Source organism: Prunus mume, linkage group LG1 (genome assembly GCF_029339155.1).
Source record: "Prunus mume cultivar Tortuosa linkage group LG1, ASM2933915v1, whole genome shotgun sequence".
NCBI classification, from domain to species: Eukaryota; Viridiplantae; Streptophyta; class Magnoliopsida; order Rosales; family Rosaceae; genus Prunus; species Prunus mume.
This window is the reverse complement of record NC_142698.1, coordinates 25,210,008-25,226,379: the sequence shown is the minus strand read 5'-3', so window position 1 is coordinate 25,226,379 and position 16,372 is coordinate 25,210,008. Positions and strand designations below refer to the sequence as shown.

General features: G+C 39.4%; 2 protein-coding genes across 4 annotated transcripts; both read right to left on the bottom strand.

The window, feature by feature from the left end:
* Nucleotides 1–2,370: 2,370 nt before the first annotated feature.
* Nucleotides 2,371–4,603, bottom strand: ZIP2 (ZRT/IRT-like protein 2). Its single transcript, XM_008224017.2, has 2 exons — nt 3,736–4,603; nt 2,371–2,887 (listed from the first exon to the last, which is right to left on the bottom strand). Exons 1-2 carry the CDS (start codon nt 4,361–4,363, stop codon nt 2,496–2,498), a joined length of 1,020 nt encoding a protein of 339 aa, XP_008222239.2. The 5' UTR covers nt 4,364–4,603; the 3' UTR covers nt 2,371–2,495.
* Nucleotides 4,604–4,746: 143 nt separating this feature from the next.
* Nucleotides 4,747–8,539, bottom strand: LOC103322125 (E3 ubiquitin-protein ligase SDIR1-like). 3 transcript variants are annotated; one of them, XM_089041884.1, is made up of 10 exons: nt 8,356–8,539; nt 7,508–7,700; nt 7,300–7,354; nt 7,158–7,210; nt 6,814–7,042; nt 6,513–6,630; nt 6,282–6,330; nt 5,620–5,748; nt 5,092–5,235; nt 4,747–5,053 (listed from the first exon to the last, which is right to left on the bottom strand). In XM_089041884.1, exons 2-9 carry the CDS (start codon nt 7,583–7,585, stop codon nt 5,110–5,112), a joined length of 837 nt encoding a protein of 278 aa, XP_088898010.1. In that variant the 5' UTR covers nt 7,586–7,700; nt 8,356–8,539; the 3' UTR covers nt 4,747–5,053; nt 5,092–5,109. The 3 variants fall into 3 exon arrangements, with proteins under 3 accessions (XP_088898010.1, XP_008222232.1, XP_088898014.1); XM_008224010.2 differs by having other exon boundaries at nt 4,747–5,235; XM_089041888.1 differs by having other exon boundaries at nt 4,747–5,235; nt 7,508–7,619.
* Between the last annotated feature and the right edge of the window lie 7,833 nt (nt 8,540–16,372).

The following is a 16,372-nucleotide window of genomic DNA, read 5'->3' as shown; positions in this document are numbered from 1 at the left end:
TTTGTTCTTATTTACCAGATTTTGTCCATCGATCATTTTCCTCAACAGAAGCCAACGGACTCTTTTTATATCTTTTCACAAAAGCCCGTTTGATCTAGTTCAAAAAGCCACTAATTGTGTTGTTACAGGTGGGGTATGTGGGGGTTTGTATAACTATTGGCAGGTTAAATTAAATTTCTAGGGCCTTATTTAATTATTTCACCTAATTTTCCACAATTTAGATATTGCTTATATGACAAGTGGCCATGTAGTTTATCTTATGACCCTCACAAAAACCATTAGTTATAATACATTTGAAATATACCCTTACATGCAAAATTATCTTTAAAAATCAATATACATATGCTGGGTCGATGCCAGTTGAGATTTTAGCAGTATTGACTGATGTCGATCGGTTGTTGGATTTGTGATTTTTAATCGGTAACTAAACCGATTTCACCCTTAATTTTAACTATATATATATATATATATATATGATATCTTTCGTCTCTTTCAAGTGGTGGAGTCACATAGGTGTGAGATGGCCTTGGCTCTCCTAATCTACATGTAATTCTATGTACTCTTCCAAGAATTAGTATACAATTTTGAAACAAAAAATTCATGCAATGGCCCCCCAATTAAGATATTTGGACTTCTTGACCACTCTAGAAAAAAATTTCTAATTCCGTCCCTACCTCCAACTCTACGTACATAATCCATAAACCCTAGCTAACTCAAGGCCACATGACAAATGATACGTCATTAAGCTTGCACCACGAGCTATGATTTTGCCTTGTGCACGACAATACACCACGAATATCTTGACATCATGAACACCGACAATTTTTGCAATTCTGATTTCATGTGACAAAAATATTTTCTTTATGATTAATTATGGTTTTATGAAATGGTTGAACTTTTGGTAAATTTAGAAATTACCAATTTCGCCAAAATTCCAACAGTCGGTCAGACTTTGGTGGCCCAACCCAAGAGATATGATCTATCAAAGAAATATTAATATATTTTTCTGACCTAAAAACAGAAGAGAGAAATATTACATTTGAAGTCATGATTTTTGTGTCCAATCATGTTGATGCATTGCATGCAAGACTCACTTGAGGTTGGGCCTCTGCCAGCCAAACAGAAATTAATACCAAAGACTCCAAAGAGGACGACATTTGATCCACCACCAATCTTTCAAGCAAGAAGAGAAATGATAACAATTGAATTAGGTTTGGTTTCAATTGAGCTTACCCCATTTAGCACAAGCTTAGACTTTAAAACTAGTTTGGATTGAACAAGAACTTGTTGGATCTTCAGCCTACCCTGTGTGTTGATGCACCAACTACACTCCTTATAATCTACTCTAAAACTACAATACATTAAGAAAAATTAACTACACCTAATTGCAGTTCAACACTTAGTCTCCCATCTCATAATTTTATCACCCAAAAAAGGGAAAGAAAAAGTAAGTAATAATTCAACTGTGGAGACCAAGTTGTTATACGTACGTACCTGTACCTGCAAGAGAAAGATCAGCATGTCTGTGTAATGATGATATTGCGGGCAAAGAAACCGGTGTTGAAGATGATTAGCACATGAATGGTGACAAGTTTTTTTATGGTGTACCAAAAAGAAGGGAGCAAGAAACCAAAAAGGTTTAAAGCATATTCACTCTTAATTAAATTCATTGAATGTGGAAGAAGCAGCGATCCAATGATCCAATGTAGAAATCCAGGTTTTTAAAAGGCATAGTAAGCAAATGGTAACTAAAGAAAGAACAATTTCACTTTTAGTGATTTATGAATTAGGATGTGAATCCAAACTCCACGTGCATTATTCGAATATTTTGAATCTTGCCGAACTCTTGTTGTGAATGTGGAGTAAGTGTAATATAAGTGGCTGAACTCAGAACTGTCGTTTATAATATTTGAATTTAGAACTTGCTTCGACAAGTGGAGATTGTAACTAAGAGCATCCGCAATGGTTGTTCAATAGTGCAATACTATTTTGGGATCTATTGAATTGAACTGCAGTTTTACTTACAATGGTACAATTCAATAGTTTCAGTTTATTGGCATGCGGATCTCATAGTTAGCCTATTGTAATTCAATAGAGGATTCACCGCATAGCACCCTCTATTGCAATGAACTAAATCACGCTATTGCAAGTGAGATTTTACTATTTTAGTTCAATTTCATGCAATAAAATTGCATTAATCCTAACCATTGCAGATGCTCTAAGATACAAAGTGAGGGATCAAAACCTCGGCAGTGTAGATGCTTATCCAATATAATAAATGAGGATAACACAAAGCTAAAAACTTTTCTAGGGCCATTATTAAGAGGAGTGGATTTGGTATTGCTTTCACCCAGAAAAAGCACCTAAAGAAAAAGAAGAACAGGATAACCATTGTCAATTCCAAGTTCCAGAAAACACTCGAACATTCTTAGTTTTAAACAAACACAACGCAAATTATTGAAATCCATTTGTGGTAATTTTAATTAGCTCATTAATTAATCCCAGATCATAACAACTGCTATCACTCCCACCCCAAGAAGCACAGCAAGAAACTTGAAAGCTGGAGTGTCAAAGTAAGATTTGGCTTGTGGCTTGAAGCCTTTGGCAATGAGATGGTTGATTGCAACATAGATGAAAACCCCACAAGCAAGCCCCATGGAAATGGCATAAATCCAATCAGCTACACGTCCTTGAGTTGTGGCATCAATGGCAATGCCTATGCCTACTCCAATGGGGCTAGAAACAGCAAAAGCAAAAGAGTAAGCTGCAGTCACCAGCAATGCTCTCTTAGGTAGCATTCTCAGTAATGCTATTCCCATAGCAACGGCTGCAAAAATCTTGTGCAATGATATGGTCCACAGATTCCTCCATGCATCTGCCTTTGTATCTGCAATATATATACATAGAGTTAAATGCATACGTATACGTAAACGGGTGTTCGATTTCCTAGAGTCGGATTGTGGAACTTATAGTTTAGGGTTTAGATCTTGCCAAGTTAATCAATATTATACTCTAAACTTTGAATGTGTTATATGCACCGTTCGGTCGCCTCAAATTGCATAGATTTATTTGAAGAATCAGATTTACATACCTATACATAAATATTAACACACATAGGAAAGATGACCAATTTGGACTCTATATATAGTTTGGGAGTTCTTTTTCTTTGATCAGGTTCATATACGTTCAATTCTTCAATCAAGTCCTTATTTTACAATCTTGATAATCTATAGAAAAAGTATGGGCAAAATCCGACTGTTTATCTATTGTCGGCCTCACATGCACCAACAATCAAAAATCTCTCATGCATGCGTAAGCGACTGACCGTAGCATAATTTTTAGGGCAATTGTCCCTAACATAATCTTTATTGTAAATCAATATTTGAAATATTGTATTGTGAGATAGAATCATTTTTGCTTCATTTATCAACTTGTTAGACAAAATTATTACTTCTTTGTGACTCAAAGCTGTGAGAACTGATTTGAGGCACCATCTAACAATCTGACGAAGTTATAAACTAACCTCAACTATAGCGACCTAACTAAAACCATAGGGACTTAATTGAGTAGACGCGCGAACTAAGGTTCAAATTCATTAGTCATTTTCTATGTACCAGCAAAAGAAAATCTGCCCATAGTTAGATGGATAAGTACAGCATGCAGAGTTATAGATATATACCATATATATGAAATTAATGTGAAATCAATAAGAGTTAATGAGAGCTCAAACCATACCTGCAACTCCAACAGCAATACCCTCAAAAACCGAATGAAAACAAAGGGCAAGGATAAGAAGTATGGTGTCTCCGAAAGACGATGTCTTCAAGAAAACCGGGCTGACGCCATCTTCATCCTCCTTATGATCATGCTCTGCATCAGTCCTTCCCTCCTCCACTTCCACTCTAGCTTCTTTTTCGCTGGAACTTGTCACAAATAGCACGATGCAATCCCCGAGCATGGTTAGCAGATACCCAGCCGATGCTAGCATGAATGCAAAAGGGTATGTTTTGGTGGTAAGGTCACCAAATGTCTCAGCTGAGTCACTCAAGAAATGCATCAAAGAGGTACCAAGAAAAACCCCACCAGCAAATTGCGTGCCCAAGAGAAGAAAGCTTTCGTTCCATCGGTAGAAGTAGGGGGAGATCCCACCGGCGAAAGTGCTCACCAGTAGAATAATCAAACACCATACTTTCACCAAAACCAAGCCTTTCGAATGCAGAACTTTATGTTCGTCCTCAGTGCCGCTACCACTGTCATGTTCTTCGCCGCCATGACACTTGACTAGAAACGGTTGCAGGAGTAGAAGCAAAGAAACTAAAACACAGGTTGAGTTGAGAGTCTTAATGAAAGGGATGGAAGCCATGGCTGAGTTTTGATGAAGCTCCTCTCAACCCAATGGCTTGTGTGCTAAGTTATTTATCTAATGGTTTCGATTGCTTATACATTTAAACCCTTCTTGTTTAATGGTTAAACAACAATAATTAAACAGAAGCCGACTGGCCATATATTGGCTCCCATTAAAACTCTCTCTTTGTAGTACAAGTTTGACTTTCGAAGATCGTATAGCATTGATGTACTACACAAGTTCCACAAGAAGATTGTTTGTTCCCCTATGCTTAGCTTATCCCAATATTCTATTTGGTCCGGCTAAAATAAGATGGCAAGTACTTTTTTATGTGACTCATCAAATCATGATATATTCAGTGATGTTAGATGCAAAATCAAACAATATTCAATACCATAAACTTCAAAATAATATGTCGTATCTCTATAGACTTTATTTCTTTTATAATATGGAAAGTCACATCTCTCAGAGTCGAGATCACGCTAATATTACGCACATTATGCACGATATATACACATGATAGATACTGAGTGAAACCCCAGACATATATCATTGATCGACATATAATTCTATCATCATGAACCCAAACATACTGGTTATATACAAGTTATGCAAAAGATCCCCTCCTTATTTGCAAATTGCAGTAGTATATGTGCTTCATTGCATATTTGTACTACATCGCGTGTATGTACTACGTTGCGTATACAGGTTGTGTAACAAGGCTCGTTACACCATGACGGTTACAGGTTGTGTAACAAGGCTCGTTACACCATGTCTGAACCGTCGGATTCGCTCTCCCTGCTCTCCGGCCATCTTGATCCAGCTCTAAATTTGCACACAGGGCATGTGCCTTGCTGCCGGAGCCATGGATCTATACAATTGGCATGGAACTGCAAAGAAAATGATACTCTTGGCATTTGAATGTACAAACCAAAAATAACGGACAACACACAGCCTGGATTATTAGAATGGAAAATTCCGAATTTTACAACTTGCAGCATAGTGAGTAGTTCAAAGTTTCAAACCTCAGATATAAGCAATTAAGAATGACCGCAACTTTCTTTTCTTTTTTCCTTTTTTTTTTTTGTTTCTGGTTGGGTACCACGTCAGGAAACCAGTATTGACAAAACTTGATGAGAATTTTTAAAATAAAGAGAGAGGATGGAGGAAAGTGTGCACAAGAAAACGATTGCAATTTAATGAATCTTACTAATCGCATTATGTACTGCTAATGATAATAACCCACAAATCAAGACTGAAGGCAGAGGGTGTACCTGATGCAAACATGGTAAGCTACGCACTAGGTCCCCTCCGTTAACTTGCTCCAAGCAAATGCTGCATGTCAACTCATCTTCTGGATCCTTCACACCTCCATCCACCCTTTTACAGTCTTGCTTTTTCAGCTAGAAAAAATGGAATCAAGAAATTGAAAGCTATCCATAGAAAGTACGCATAACGACGACAATGTTCACTGTGCATTTGGGAAGAGAAAAAGAAAAGCCACAAAGAGACACATAGAGAGATGTAATGCACTACTATGTATACGTTGGTATGGGTTTGTCATGCAACCAACTGTTAGAAAATTATGTGAAAAGTAAACAGACTCAGCAAACCAAGCCACCACCCACAGATTACCAAAAGCTTGAAAGAAGGATGAGAAGGTAACAGGTCAGGGCCAAATTCCATCTGCCGCATGGCTGAACAAAACTGTGTACTGAGAACCAATAAATGAAATGTGCTAATAAGCTTCTCATAAGATTTCAAAGTTGATTGTACCTTTCCCTAGTCTCATTGGAAACAGAACACAGCTCACAAATATATATTTACAATGTACTACAGTTAAGTGACAAGCTACCTGTTTTAATCAAGAAAAAGTAACAACCGCCAAGCAAATTCTTATAAAATAGGCAAGCAAACTAAGGGTTCAAGAGAATACCTCAATTGGGGCTGAAGATGATGATGCCTGTTGTAGTGATGAACCATCCCTATGAACAGAAAAGACATCTTATCAAATAATGTCGCATTTGGTGAAGTTAAATCCGAATAAAAAGAAAAGAAACCTGCTATTTGTTATATACGAATATATTGAAAGAGTCGCAGATATATAATAAAAAATTCTCACAAGTGACATCATGCAAGAAGTAATGCAAGTTTTTTCCCATCTTACAGGATCTCTGGGTCAGTGACTTTGTGCTTGTGGACAGGTAAGGCATTAATCTCCTCCTCGCTCATTGAAGTTGCTGTAGAGGCATTATCAGAGTCCAGAGCCCTCAAAGTATCATAATCTGCAATTGAATGTACAGAACAATTCATCTTGCCAATACACACACGATCGAAATCCAACTAAACTAGAACCAGAGATCTAGACTTGCTTTGGACATCTTTGAATGCACCTTTAACTTCAAAGTGGGAGCCACTCTGATGACAAAACTTATCCAAGAAGTACAATTCAGACAAAAAGACAGTACCTAGATCATCAAACTCCCGGTCAAGTAGTGCCAACTGGAGTCTTAGTCCTTGTAATCGTCCTCTGGTTGCAAAAGCTATTGAAGGTGGCATGTGCAGTCGCAGTTCCGTATGATTAAGCAAGCCACTGGCAGCTGCAGCATGTGCTCTAGCCTGTGCTTGAAGTTGCTGACAAGTTGCAAACATCCTCAGGGTTGTGGCCATCAAAAAGACACCCACAACTAGCCAGAGCTGCATACACAGATACAGAGGATTACCTCCTTCTAACTGTTATATAAGTTCTATTTTCCAAAGTTTCTAAGTGAATCACTAGTATGCTTAGATTGGACGCTCAGTGAAAACATACCAGAAAATTCGGTGACATCTGGTGAGAGTTTAAAAGCATGAATAGCAAGATAACTGTTAAGCAAACAGGCAACTTATGGATTAAAAATGTGGTCTAGTACAAGGCATGCAATGAACAAAAAATACAGAAACAAATGCATTACCCGTGACAAGAAAAGCCAGTGAATTCGTGCTTACTGGTCGAGAAGCATGAATACGCTGATACAAAAAGGGAAAAGTGTCAGCAGTCAGCAGAATGGCATGATAAACTCATCAAGACATGTATGAGTTCCAAATGACCAGGATGCATATAGATACGTATACAACATAGCATGCATACTTCCACATGTAAATGTATGTAAATGAACATACCATTGCTGGTCGTTCAGGAATAAATCCTGGAAAGCCACTTTCAATATCTGCTCTAGCCCCTCGGAAAACAAAACTCATAGTTGCCACTTGCAAAAGATTTCAAAGAATTCCCCTTGTCAAGAAATTAATAAAGAGATAAGTATGGTGAAGTACTCGAGTATAACAGTTTATATATCTCCCAAACCTGCAACAGCTGCAAAAGTTCCAAAGTACATCAGTTACTACTACACAAACAAAATTCAATTGTGGAACAGTGGAAAAGCTGACATTCCTCATAAAAATTTTCCACAACAAATCATATTTTCCTCTAAAGTATCACTAAAAGTTTCCCACCTGGGAAATTTTACCATAAAATTTCTCATATCCTATTTTACACAACCACATGGTTAACATTTCACCCCTAAAATCAGTGTAGCAAACTTAAAAGATCCAACCCCATTTCTACCACAAAATTCAGAGAGATTCCCGTTATTCTGAATGCAAGGTTAAAATCTCTCTGATTAAGCTGTCAATTCCACTATTGTTTTTCAGCTTATATTGTGATTCACAATGTAAAAGGTACAATTCATTTGATAATCTCCCACATTTACTCCATTCCCAATTTCATATTGCTAGCTAATTCGCCCATGCACACTCCATCATTATACATGTAAATGATGAACATAAACACAGATCTAACAAATTATATAAATTAATTACAACTTATGCATAGATGAAAAATGAAATGCTTAACCTTAGATTTGGTGGAAGAAGCAAAGAAACTGCGATTGTACGACAAGTGCAGCAAATAGTAAAATTGCCATCAGATTTTCTCGGAAACAAACAGAATGAGAAGGAAAAGGACTTACAGATGTGAAGCGAAACACAGAGCAGGTGGAGAGATCTTGTTGCGGGAGATAATGTGGAAGCGGAGATTGGAGAAGTGGAGGGAACGAAAGAGATTGAGCAACGCTCTTCCTGTTTGAACAGTTAGTTCTGCTTCCTTCTTTCTTTTTTATTTTATTATTTTTTTGAAAGGGGATGTATATATTGGTGAACATAATACTAATTTATTAATTTAGAGAAGGCTCTAGAGGCTGCCACGTCTGCTTGCCTTTGATCCAACCGCTGCCACGACTTCCTCGGAATGCAAGGTTGCGCCAACGCCGTAGGATTTGGGCTCCTTATCCGAATCTGCCACGTCACACCAGTGAAGTGAAAAATAAAAATAAAAATTGGAAATTTTTTTCTTTTCTTTTTTAAATCAAAGAAAGATAACTTCATTGAAACTTCAATCTCTGGATTAAAATAAAAATTAAAAAACCGAACTACTACAAATTGATAATCAATCAGCCAATTAATCCCAAAAAATATTAATTTACACTCTAAAAAGTCAATTAACAGTTGGACTTATCATATAGGCAAAATTATAGCAAGGTCCCTTAAATAAGACCCCACTTTACTTTTCGTCCCTCAACTCCAAAAATTATTACGGTCATCCTTCATTAGATATCGTGTTGCACCACTAGCCCTTTCATTAATTCTATTAAATTTTCTGTCAAAATTAAGGATAAATTGGAAAATTCATATCAAATTTTAAGGACAAATAAAACTTTTACTTAGTCACCACCTCATTCTACCCAAACCCAACGACAACTCTCTCTCTCTCTCTCTCTCTCTCTCTCTCTCTCTCTCTCTCTCTCTCTACAATGATCCTTTTTATTGATGAAAAAGGTTGGAAGGAGGAGGGGGTTGACAAATAGAGAGGAAGAAAATCAGAGAATGAGAGAGTGGGTCGAGTCGAGTGCGTTTGTGGGGTGGGTCGGCGGCGTATGTGTGGAGTTTGGTCAAAGGGTGGCTGGAGGAGAGAGAGGTGGTTGTTGAGGATGGGTTGTGCTTATTACGGATCCAGCACGTGAAAAGACAAATATAGCCTTATTTTTCTCGGAAAAGTTGATAGGGCTAATATGAAAGGACGAGTTCTGAAAATCAAGGCATAGTTAAAGCACCATCAGAATAATTTTTGGAGATGAGGGACTAAAAGTAAAGTCGGGACTTACTTAAGGGATCATTGCTACATTTTCCTATCATATATAAGAGTACATATAGTGCAAATAATCTCAGCACTTTTCTATCTAAGGGTTTTTTTTTTTAAACTTACATTTTATATCGAAAAATGTATCAATAACTTGTCCTTATTTTTTTTACATACCTACATACTAAACATTTTTTATAATCTCGTTTTTTAGATATAACATCAACATTATTATCACCAACAAAATATATTAACAAATTATTGATACATTTTCGAAAATATCGATTCACATTTGTTCTCCATCATGCACAGATCTGATCTAAATTAAAAAAAGGGTCATCTTGCACAAAATTATGGTCCAAATTTAATGTGTTATGTGTTTTTATTTTTTTCTTTCACCATGTTGTTTGCCAACCGGAGTTATTCTATAGTGAAGGTCTTATATATGGCCTTTATGTGAGGTCCTATATCTTAATAGTTGAATCATGTTAATCAATTTAATCCAGTGTTTAACCAATTTGATCTAATAATTAAGAAATAAGACCTCAATTAGAGCATCTCCAGCACACAACCCAAATCGGAAAGGCCCCACCTGGCGAGCCCAAATGCCCTCGGTAGCGAGAGAAAGCTTGGGCAACACTGGTCCCACCAGCCGGGCGCCCAAGGGCAAGTTTCTCTGAGGCTTGGTAGGAGGGTGTGGCGTTAAGCGCGATGTCACGCGTAGTAATTCAAAAAATTTTACGTTGTGCGTGTAATTCAAATTTTTTCACGATTAGCGGCGTTAATTACACGCGCCAGCGGTAAATTTGACTTCCGTCGCTTCGGCGGCGTCCACCTCGACAGAATCCAACGGCATGTGCCACGTGTCACAGGGGCCCCGATCGGTTTTTTCCGAACCGACGGTTCTCATTTTTAGCTAAAAAATTGGAAAAAAATCTAAACAATTCTGAAATTTTTTTTTTTAAAAAAAAATACCAAAAAATTATGTATTTTTTCCCTATAAATACCTAACCATTTTATTTACTTTCCACACCAAATCTTCATACAATTTCTTCTCCATCCAATATTTTTTACTCTCCACTCACATTATTCACTTTCCACACCAATTCTCCATACAAACTCTTCTCATTCCAATATTTTTTACTCTCCACTCACATTTTTCACTTTCCACACCAATTCTCCATACAAACTCTTCTCCTTCCAATATTTTTTACTCTACACTCACATTTTTCTACTACTTTCCATTTGTATAAAAAAAAAATGGCATCTTCTGTCAAAGTCGGAGGCTCGTGGTCAACTAAGGAAGATATTGCGTTCTGTTAGTCTTGGGTGAACGTTAGTCATGACCCTATCACGGGCAATGAGATGAAGTTTCATCATATGTGGAGCACAATTCATAGAGAATTTTGTCAAAGATTGGGTTCCGTTCGGACCGAAATGGCCTTGTCTAGTAGACGGAAACTTCTGAATAAAGAGTTAGGAAAATGAAGAAATGAATTGACAAAAGCAATGGAGAACATTCGGAGCGGTCAAAATTTTACCGATGAGGTAAAATATTTATAATTGCCATTTTAATCAATTTAATGTAACTTTTTTTTTATTGCATATTCTATTTCCTTTTCTTGCATAATCTTTTTTTTTTCCTTTTGCATTTCCAATTTGTCTATATTTTCTTGCATAATCAATTTTATTCTTGCATTTCAAAATAGTTTATATTTTCTTGCACTTCTAATTATTTATTTTTAATAGATCATACAAACACAAATGTGGTTCGGTGCCATGGGGTAAGGCAAAAAAAGTTTCGTGCATTTCCAATGTTGGGAAGTTGTGAAGGATGGTTCGATATTCAAAATTATTCACACCGGTCCACCGCTTGTGTTGAATGAGACGCTGCTCCACGATTCGCCATCAATCGATTAGCCATTGGACTCCCCAATGGAAACGGAGTCACAACTCCCACGTCCGCAGAGACCTATTGGGAGAAAGGAGACAAAGGCCAAGAGAGGAGGAACTTCAAACAATGAATGTGTACAATTATTAGAACAAATAGCTAAGAACACCTCACTCAGAATTGAGAGAGACTTGAAAAGAGATGAAGCGGACATGGCACGAGAGGAAGCATTTGTTATTCAACAGCAGCAGGCATAAGAAAAAGACATGGATGATAGAGAGATGAAAATCATGGCCATGGATACGAGCCATATGTCTCCTGAAACAAAGGTCTATTGGAAGCATAGACGAAGGGATGTGATGAGAAGAAAATTGTTCCATGACGACGAACCTAGCAATATGGATTGGTTAAATGATGAAAACCATTAGGTTGTATTGAAACACCTTTGCCATATGTTGTATTGTTGTATTGTTGTATTATCCTGTAGGGGCTTTTTCCTTCCAGCAGCAGATGGGTTGGGCTTGTTGCAAAAGGCGACTGAGGAGATTACCCCTTTTTGTTTAGGTTCGAAAATCAAGCCCCAAAATACCTCGAAAGGGCAGCAAAACCTTAGGAGATATTTTGGATAATCTTCACCAACGAGAATAATGATGACTTGCAGGTAGTTCGGCATGCTTACAGATGATCTTTCAGCCCAGCATGAGTGGCATGAGGCATGGAGAGCAAAACCAACATGGGTTTAGCACTAAGAGAGAAATTAGGTTTGGTTTGTGAGAAATGAAAGGGTCTAAGTAAGGGATGAGGTGTTTTGTGAGGGATTTTGACTAGAGAAAAAAAGGAAAAGAAAGGCAGAGGTTCTTCCAGTGGCTTGCGGAAAAAAAGAAAAACAAATCGGAGAAGGAGATGAGCATTACACGAATCTGAGTTTTGCAAGGTAGAGAGTAAAGCTTGCTCTCTGCAGGTTGTGGGTTGAGTTTGTTGGGTAGGGGAAGGCTCAATTTATAGCTGCGGAAATCACCATTTTCAAGAAACCCTAATGGCTTCTTCCTACTTTGTGAGCTTTTCTCCCTTTTCCTCCCTTCTCGACTTCCTTTCTTGGCAAAGATTGCTTACATCTATCTTCATGAATTGGGATTTGGGGCTCAACATCCCCTTTCCCGGGCTGTGCAATGAGGGCTTCAATCTTGGTTTGTTGTTTTCTTCTTTTCTTTCCTCTTCCTTGTGAATCGATGAAGGAAAAGAGATGCAAGCGTATGCTGGTCCAAGGGATGCTTCGACAGCATGCGGGATGGTATTCATCGGTTCTTTGGATGTCTTTGGCTTTGGACTAGTTTCCATCAGCTCTGCTTAAGGAGCACTGCCAACTACTCCTTCACGTGTTCTCTGCTTTTCAAGAAAACTGAAGCTCTGGTGGGCTATTTTGGTTTTTCCTAAGGGCCAAGATGGCTTTCTAAGCAAATGGGCTTTGTTGGGCTTCTTGATTTGGGCTTATTATTTTTTTGGTTGGGTCATCTCTTGGCTAGGTTATTTTGCTTGGGCTTTTGAGCTATTTTCTCTCTCTTGTGCTTACCCACATGTTTGGGCCTAAGAAATGGGCTTGAGTCTCGAGACTCCCAAGCAACCCGAGACTTTCCATTTCTTGGTCCATCAATGGGCCTCATGTTGATTTATCACCATCCATGCCACAACCCACTCAAGCAAGCCCCGGGTTTTTTTGAGTGGCTTGGGCCCACCTAGGCTTGTAGCGTGGTTGGATGCAAGATAATGGCATGGCATGTTGCTTGGCATATTTTAATTTATCACCCTTGGGAAGAATTGTTTTAATCTTAGCATGAGTTAATCATATTTTATCGCGAATCATAGCATGATAATTTGTTTGTTTAGCGTGGCATGTGGATTATAACTCGCATGCGATAGATCCTTTTTTCCTTTTCCCTCGTGGAAATATTGTATTGGGCTGATAGTTGCTTGGGCCCGATCCGTGGATTTTTTGGGCCTCAACATTAGCCCCCTTAATTATAAGGGCCATGAGCAGGTGCTGGAATGGGCCGAATAATTAAATCAACCAAAAAATCAAATTTGTATTTGCATAGGACTCTTCTTCTTCCCGCGTGCAAAATGACGGCGTGCCATGATTGGTCCTGATGGTTATTTGCAGTTTCCAACGCCAACTGCCTTCCTCTCCTTATTTTATTATTTTCCTCCCTTTTCTTTCTCTTTTCTTGCACCAGACATCAACCTTTAAAATTTCCTTTTCCTTTTCACGCTCCAGACCAAAACTTCCTCTAGCTCTCCTCCCTTCGTTCTTCTTTGCTTCTCCACGAATTCAAATATAGTAAAGGAGTGAAGTCAGGCCAAAATTATTTTCCTCCAGCCGCTGAGAAGAAGACCCAAGTCGAACCCGATCCCGTGCGTTCCATCTTCGTTCCAAAGGAGCACATTGCGTTCTTCTGAAAGGTCCTCCTTTGTGCGGGTTCTGCCTTCAAATCCTGATTTTCTTCTCCTTTTGGGGCATTCGGCGCCATCCCTTGGAAAGATTTAACAAGGTACCCGCTCTTTCCCCAGATTTTCCTTTAGACCGTGATTGGAGAATTTGTTGGGTTTCTCATACCAATAGATGTTGCCTTTCGTTCTGGCAGTCAAATACAAAACCCCTTTTACTTATCTTGTTTCCGCTGCAACAATAGCACTCACGGAGTGGGTGCTAGCAAGGAAGGGCCCGTGCCATTGTCTAGGTTTCTTCCTTCGTTGATTTTGCTCGAGCTGCTGGAAAGGTAATAACCATTTTTTTTGTTGGCTTGGGTTTCTCCACCTTTTCTTCATCTTTATTTATTTTTTTTATTTTTGCACAGTCTCCCTCTTTTGTGTGTAAAAGGCTAATTTGGCATGATGTGCTTTCTCTTTGTTTATTATTATTATTTTTTTTTTGGTGCAGGTATACACATCTTGGGCATAGGTACTGGAACCCTTGACGTCCTTGCTGCTTTGGAACCTTCAAACCCCTCATTTTTCTAACTTAGCTTTCGGTAAATAATTCTGCCAACTCTGGGTATTCTAGAATAGGTGTAGACTGATGCTTGGCCTAGGCTTTCTTTCGTTGAGGACGCATGTCCGGTCAATCGTGGACTTTTCTTTTTGCATGTGTCGCTTGTGGAGACAATTTTTTTTTTTTTTTTGACAGAGTGGATGTTTTGTACTGCCTAGTTGAATATTTATTTACTTTTCATTTGGAGAAGGGACTTGCTTATCCTGTCACAGAGCAAAACTTTTGTTTGCCATAAGCTTGGATTTCTTTTTTTTTTTGAAAATTGCATGTTTGCTCGGATGACCGTAACTAGTCGTGCTTGATACATATCTTATGTGTGCTAATCCATCCTGCTTCTTCTTGCTTTTCTATATGCAGGTACCTATTATGGCATCCGGTAATCCACCATTTATCATAAGGGATCACCTTTATTCCATGGATGACAAGTTGAAGAGAGGGGAGGCCACCTCCTCTGCTTAAGGGTGCTGACAAGGGCATAATTATTGATGAAGAACCAGCGCCAGAATCTACCCCGGTGATTGACCCGCATCTATATCGAGTGCTGCATAGAAAGGTCTGCTTTCCGGCAGTTCCTTTGTTCTTTCAATATCCTGCAGCACCAGCAAGGGTTGGTGGAGTGGGTTGACCGTGAGCTGAAGGACCCGTCTACCCGCGATATCCTAAGCCGGGCAGGTGTGTTGGAAGCCATCTTTGCCTCTAAGGCTTGCGACATCCATATTGAAGTCAAGATGCTTCGACATTTGGTTAGGCGGTGGAGTGCTTGATACACATACTTTCATTTGCTCGTGGGAGAGTTCACTCCCACGCTTGAGGATGTAGCCAACATTTTCCGGCTCCCACTTTGCGGCGGTCAAGATCCTTTTCGCATTGCACTAACCGGAAGGCAGACTAAAGCTTGAGACTTTACGGAAGGGTGCTCCGACTTCTCCTAGTACTTCTCTAAGATTCAGAATAGTGGATCAGATTTTGGGAATAGCGGCGAGATGAGCCGTGTCGCCTTCTTTGCATTCGTGTCATTGTGGCTCGGGAGAGTGTTTCCGTTGGCTTTGGCAATAGCACAGGGCAGCATGATTCCTTTAGCCCCATGTTCTTAGGGCACCTATACCGCTTGCTTGACCAGATTGTTTCTTGAGAAGGGCGGCGGAACCATGGCCGTGGAGACTTTTGTAAATTCCAGTTTTCTGCAGATCTTTTTATGGGAACGCTTCAAAGGAATAGAGGTATCTCCACTTCCTTATTCAAAGGCTGAGTCACTTTGGTCGCCGGACGAGAACTCCTATCTGCCGGGTAGTCTTCCTCGGATCATAGATGGTTCCGTCGCATGCAGCGGAAGGGCCAAAATTTTCTAGAGCTGCGGACGATGTTGAGAAATTCATCTTCCGCCCATACTGCGTTTTATCGGAAGGATTGACCATGCACCCTTTATGCAGTTCATGTTGTCTTGGTCGAGGCCCTAGCCACGCCCGATGTCCAGGTTGCCCAACTGCGTAGGGAGGCATTACTAAGCGCTGCATGTCTTCCTTTGCCCACATTTGGTGACGATCACTCGGAGGTTTCTGTGCATTATTCCCCTTACCGGGTCAGGACAGCGGTTTGGGTTTGACCAAAGCGTGCCTTCCCCCAACTATGGAGATTCCCGACCTTGCGAGGTTTTTGGGTGGTGAGAGTGTGCGGAGGACGGCAGGCCTCTCGCCCTTGCTCGGCTAACGGCAGCGCATTGGTAGCCTCTCGAAGGCTTACCAAAATTATTGGAACCGCTGCTTTGCCTCATTTAGCCGATTCCATGCTGCCCATTGTGATAGATTGATTCCTATCGTCATTCATCATGCCCGCTTAGTGTCGGAAGAGAATGCCATTTCCCTGAGCGAGAAGCGAAATCTGCCTTTACTTCCAAAAGTGGAGAGGTTGTTGGTG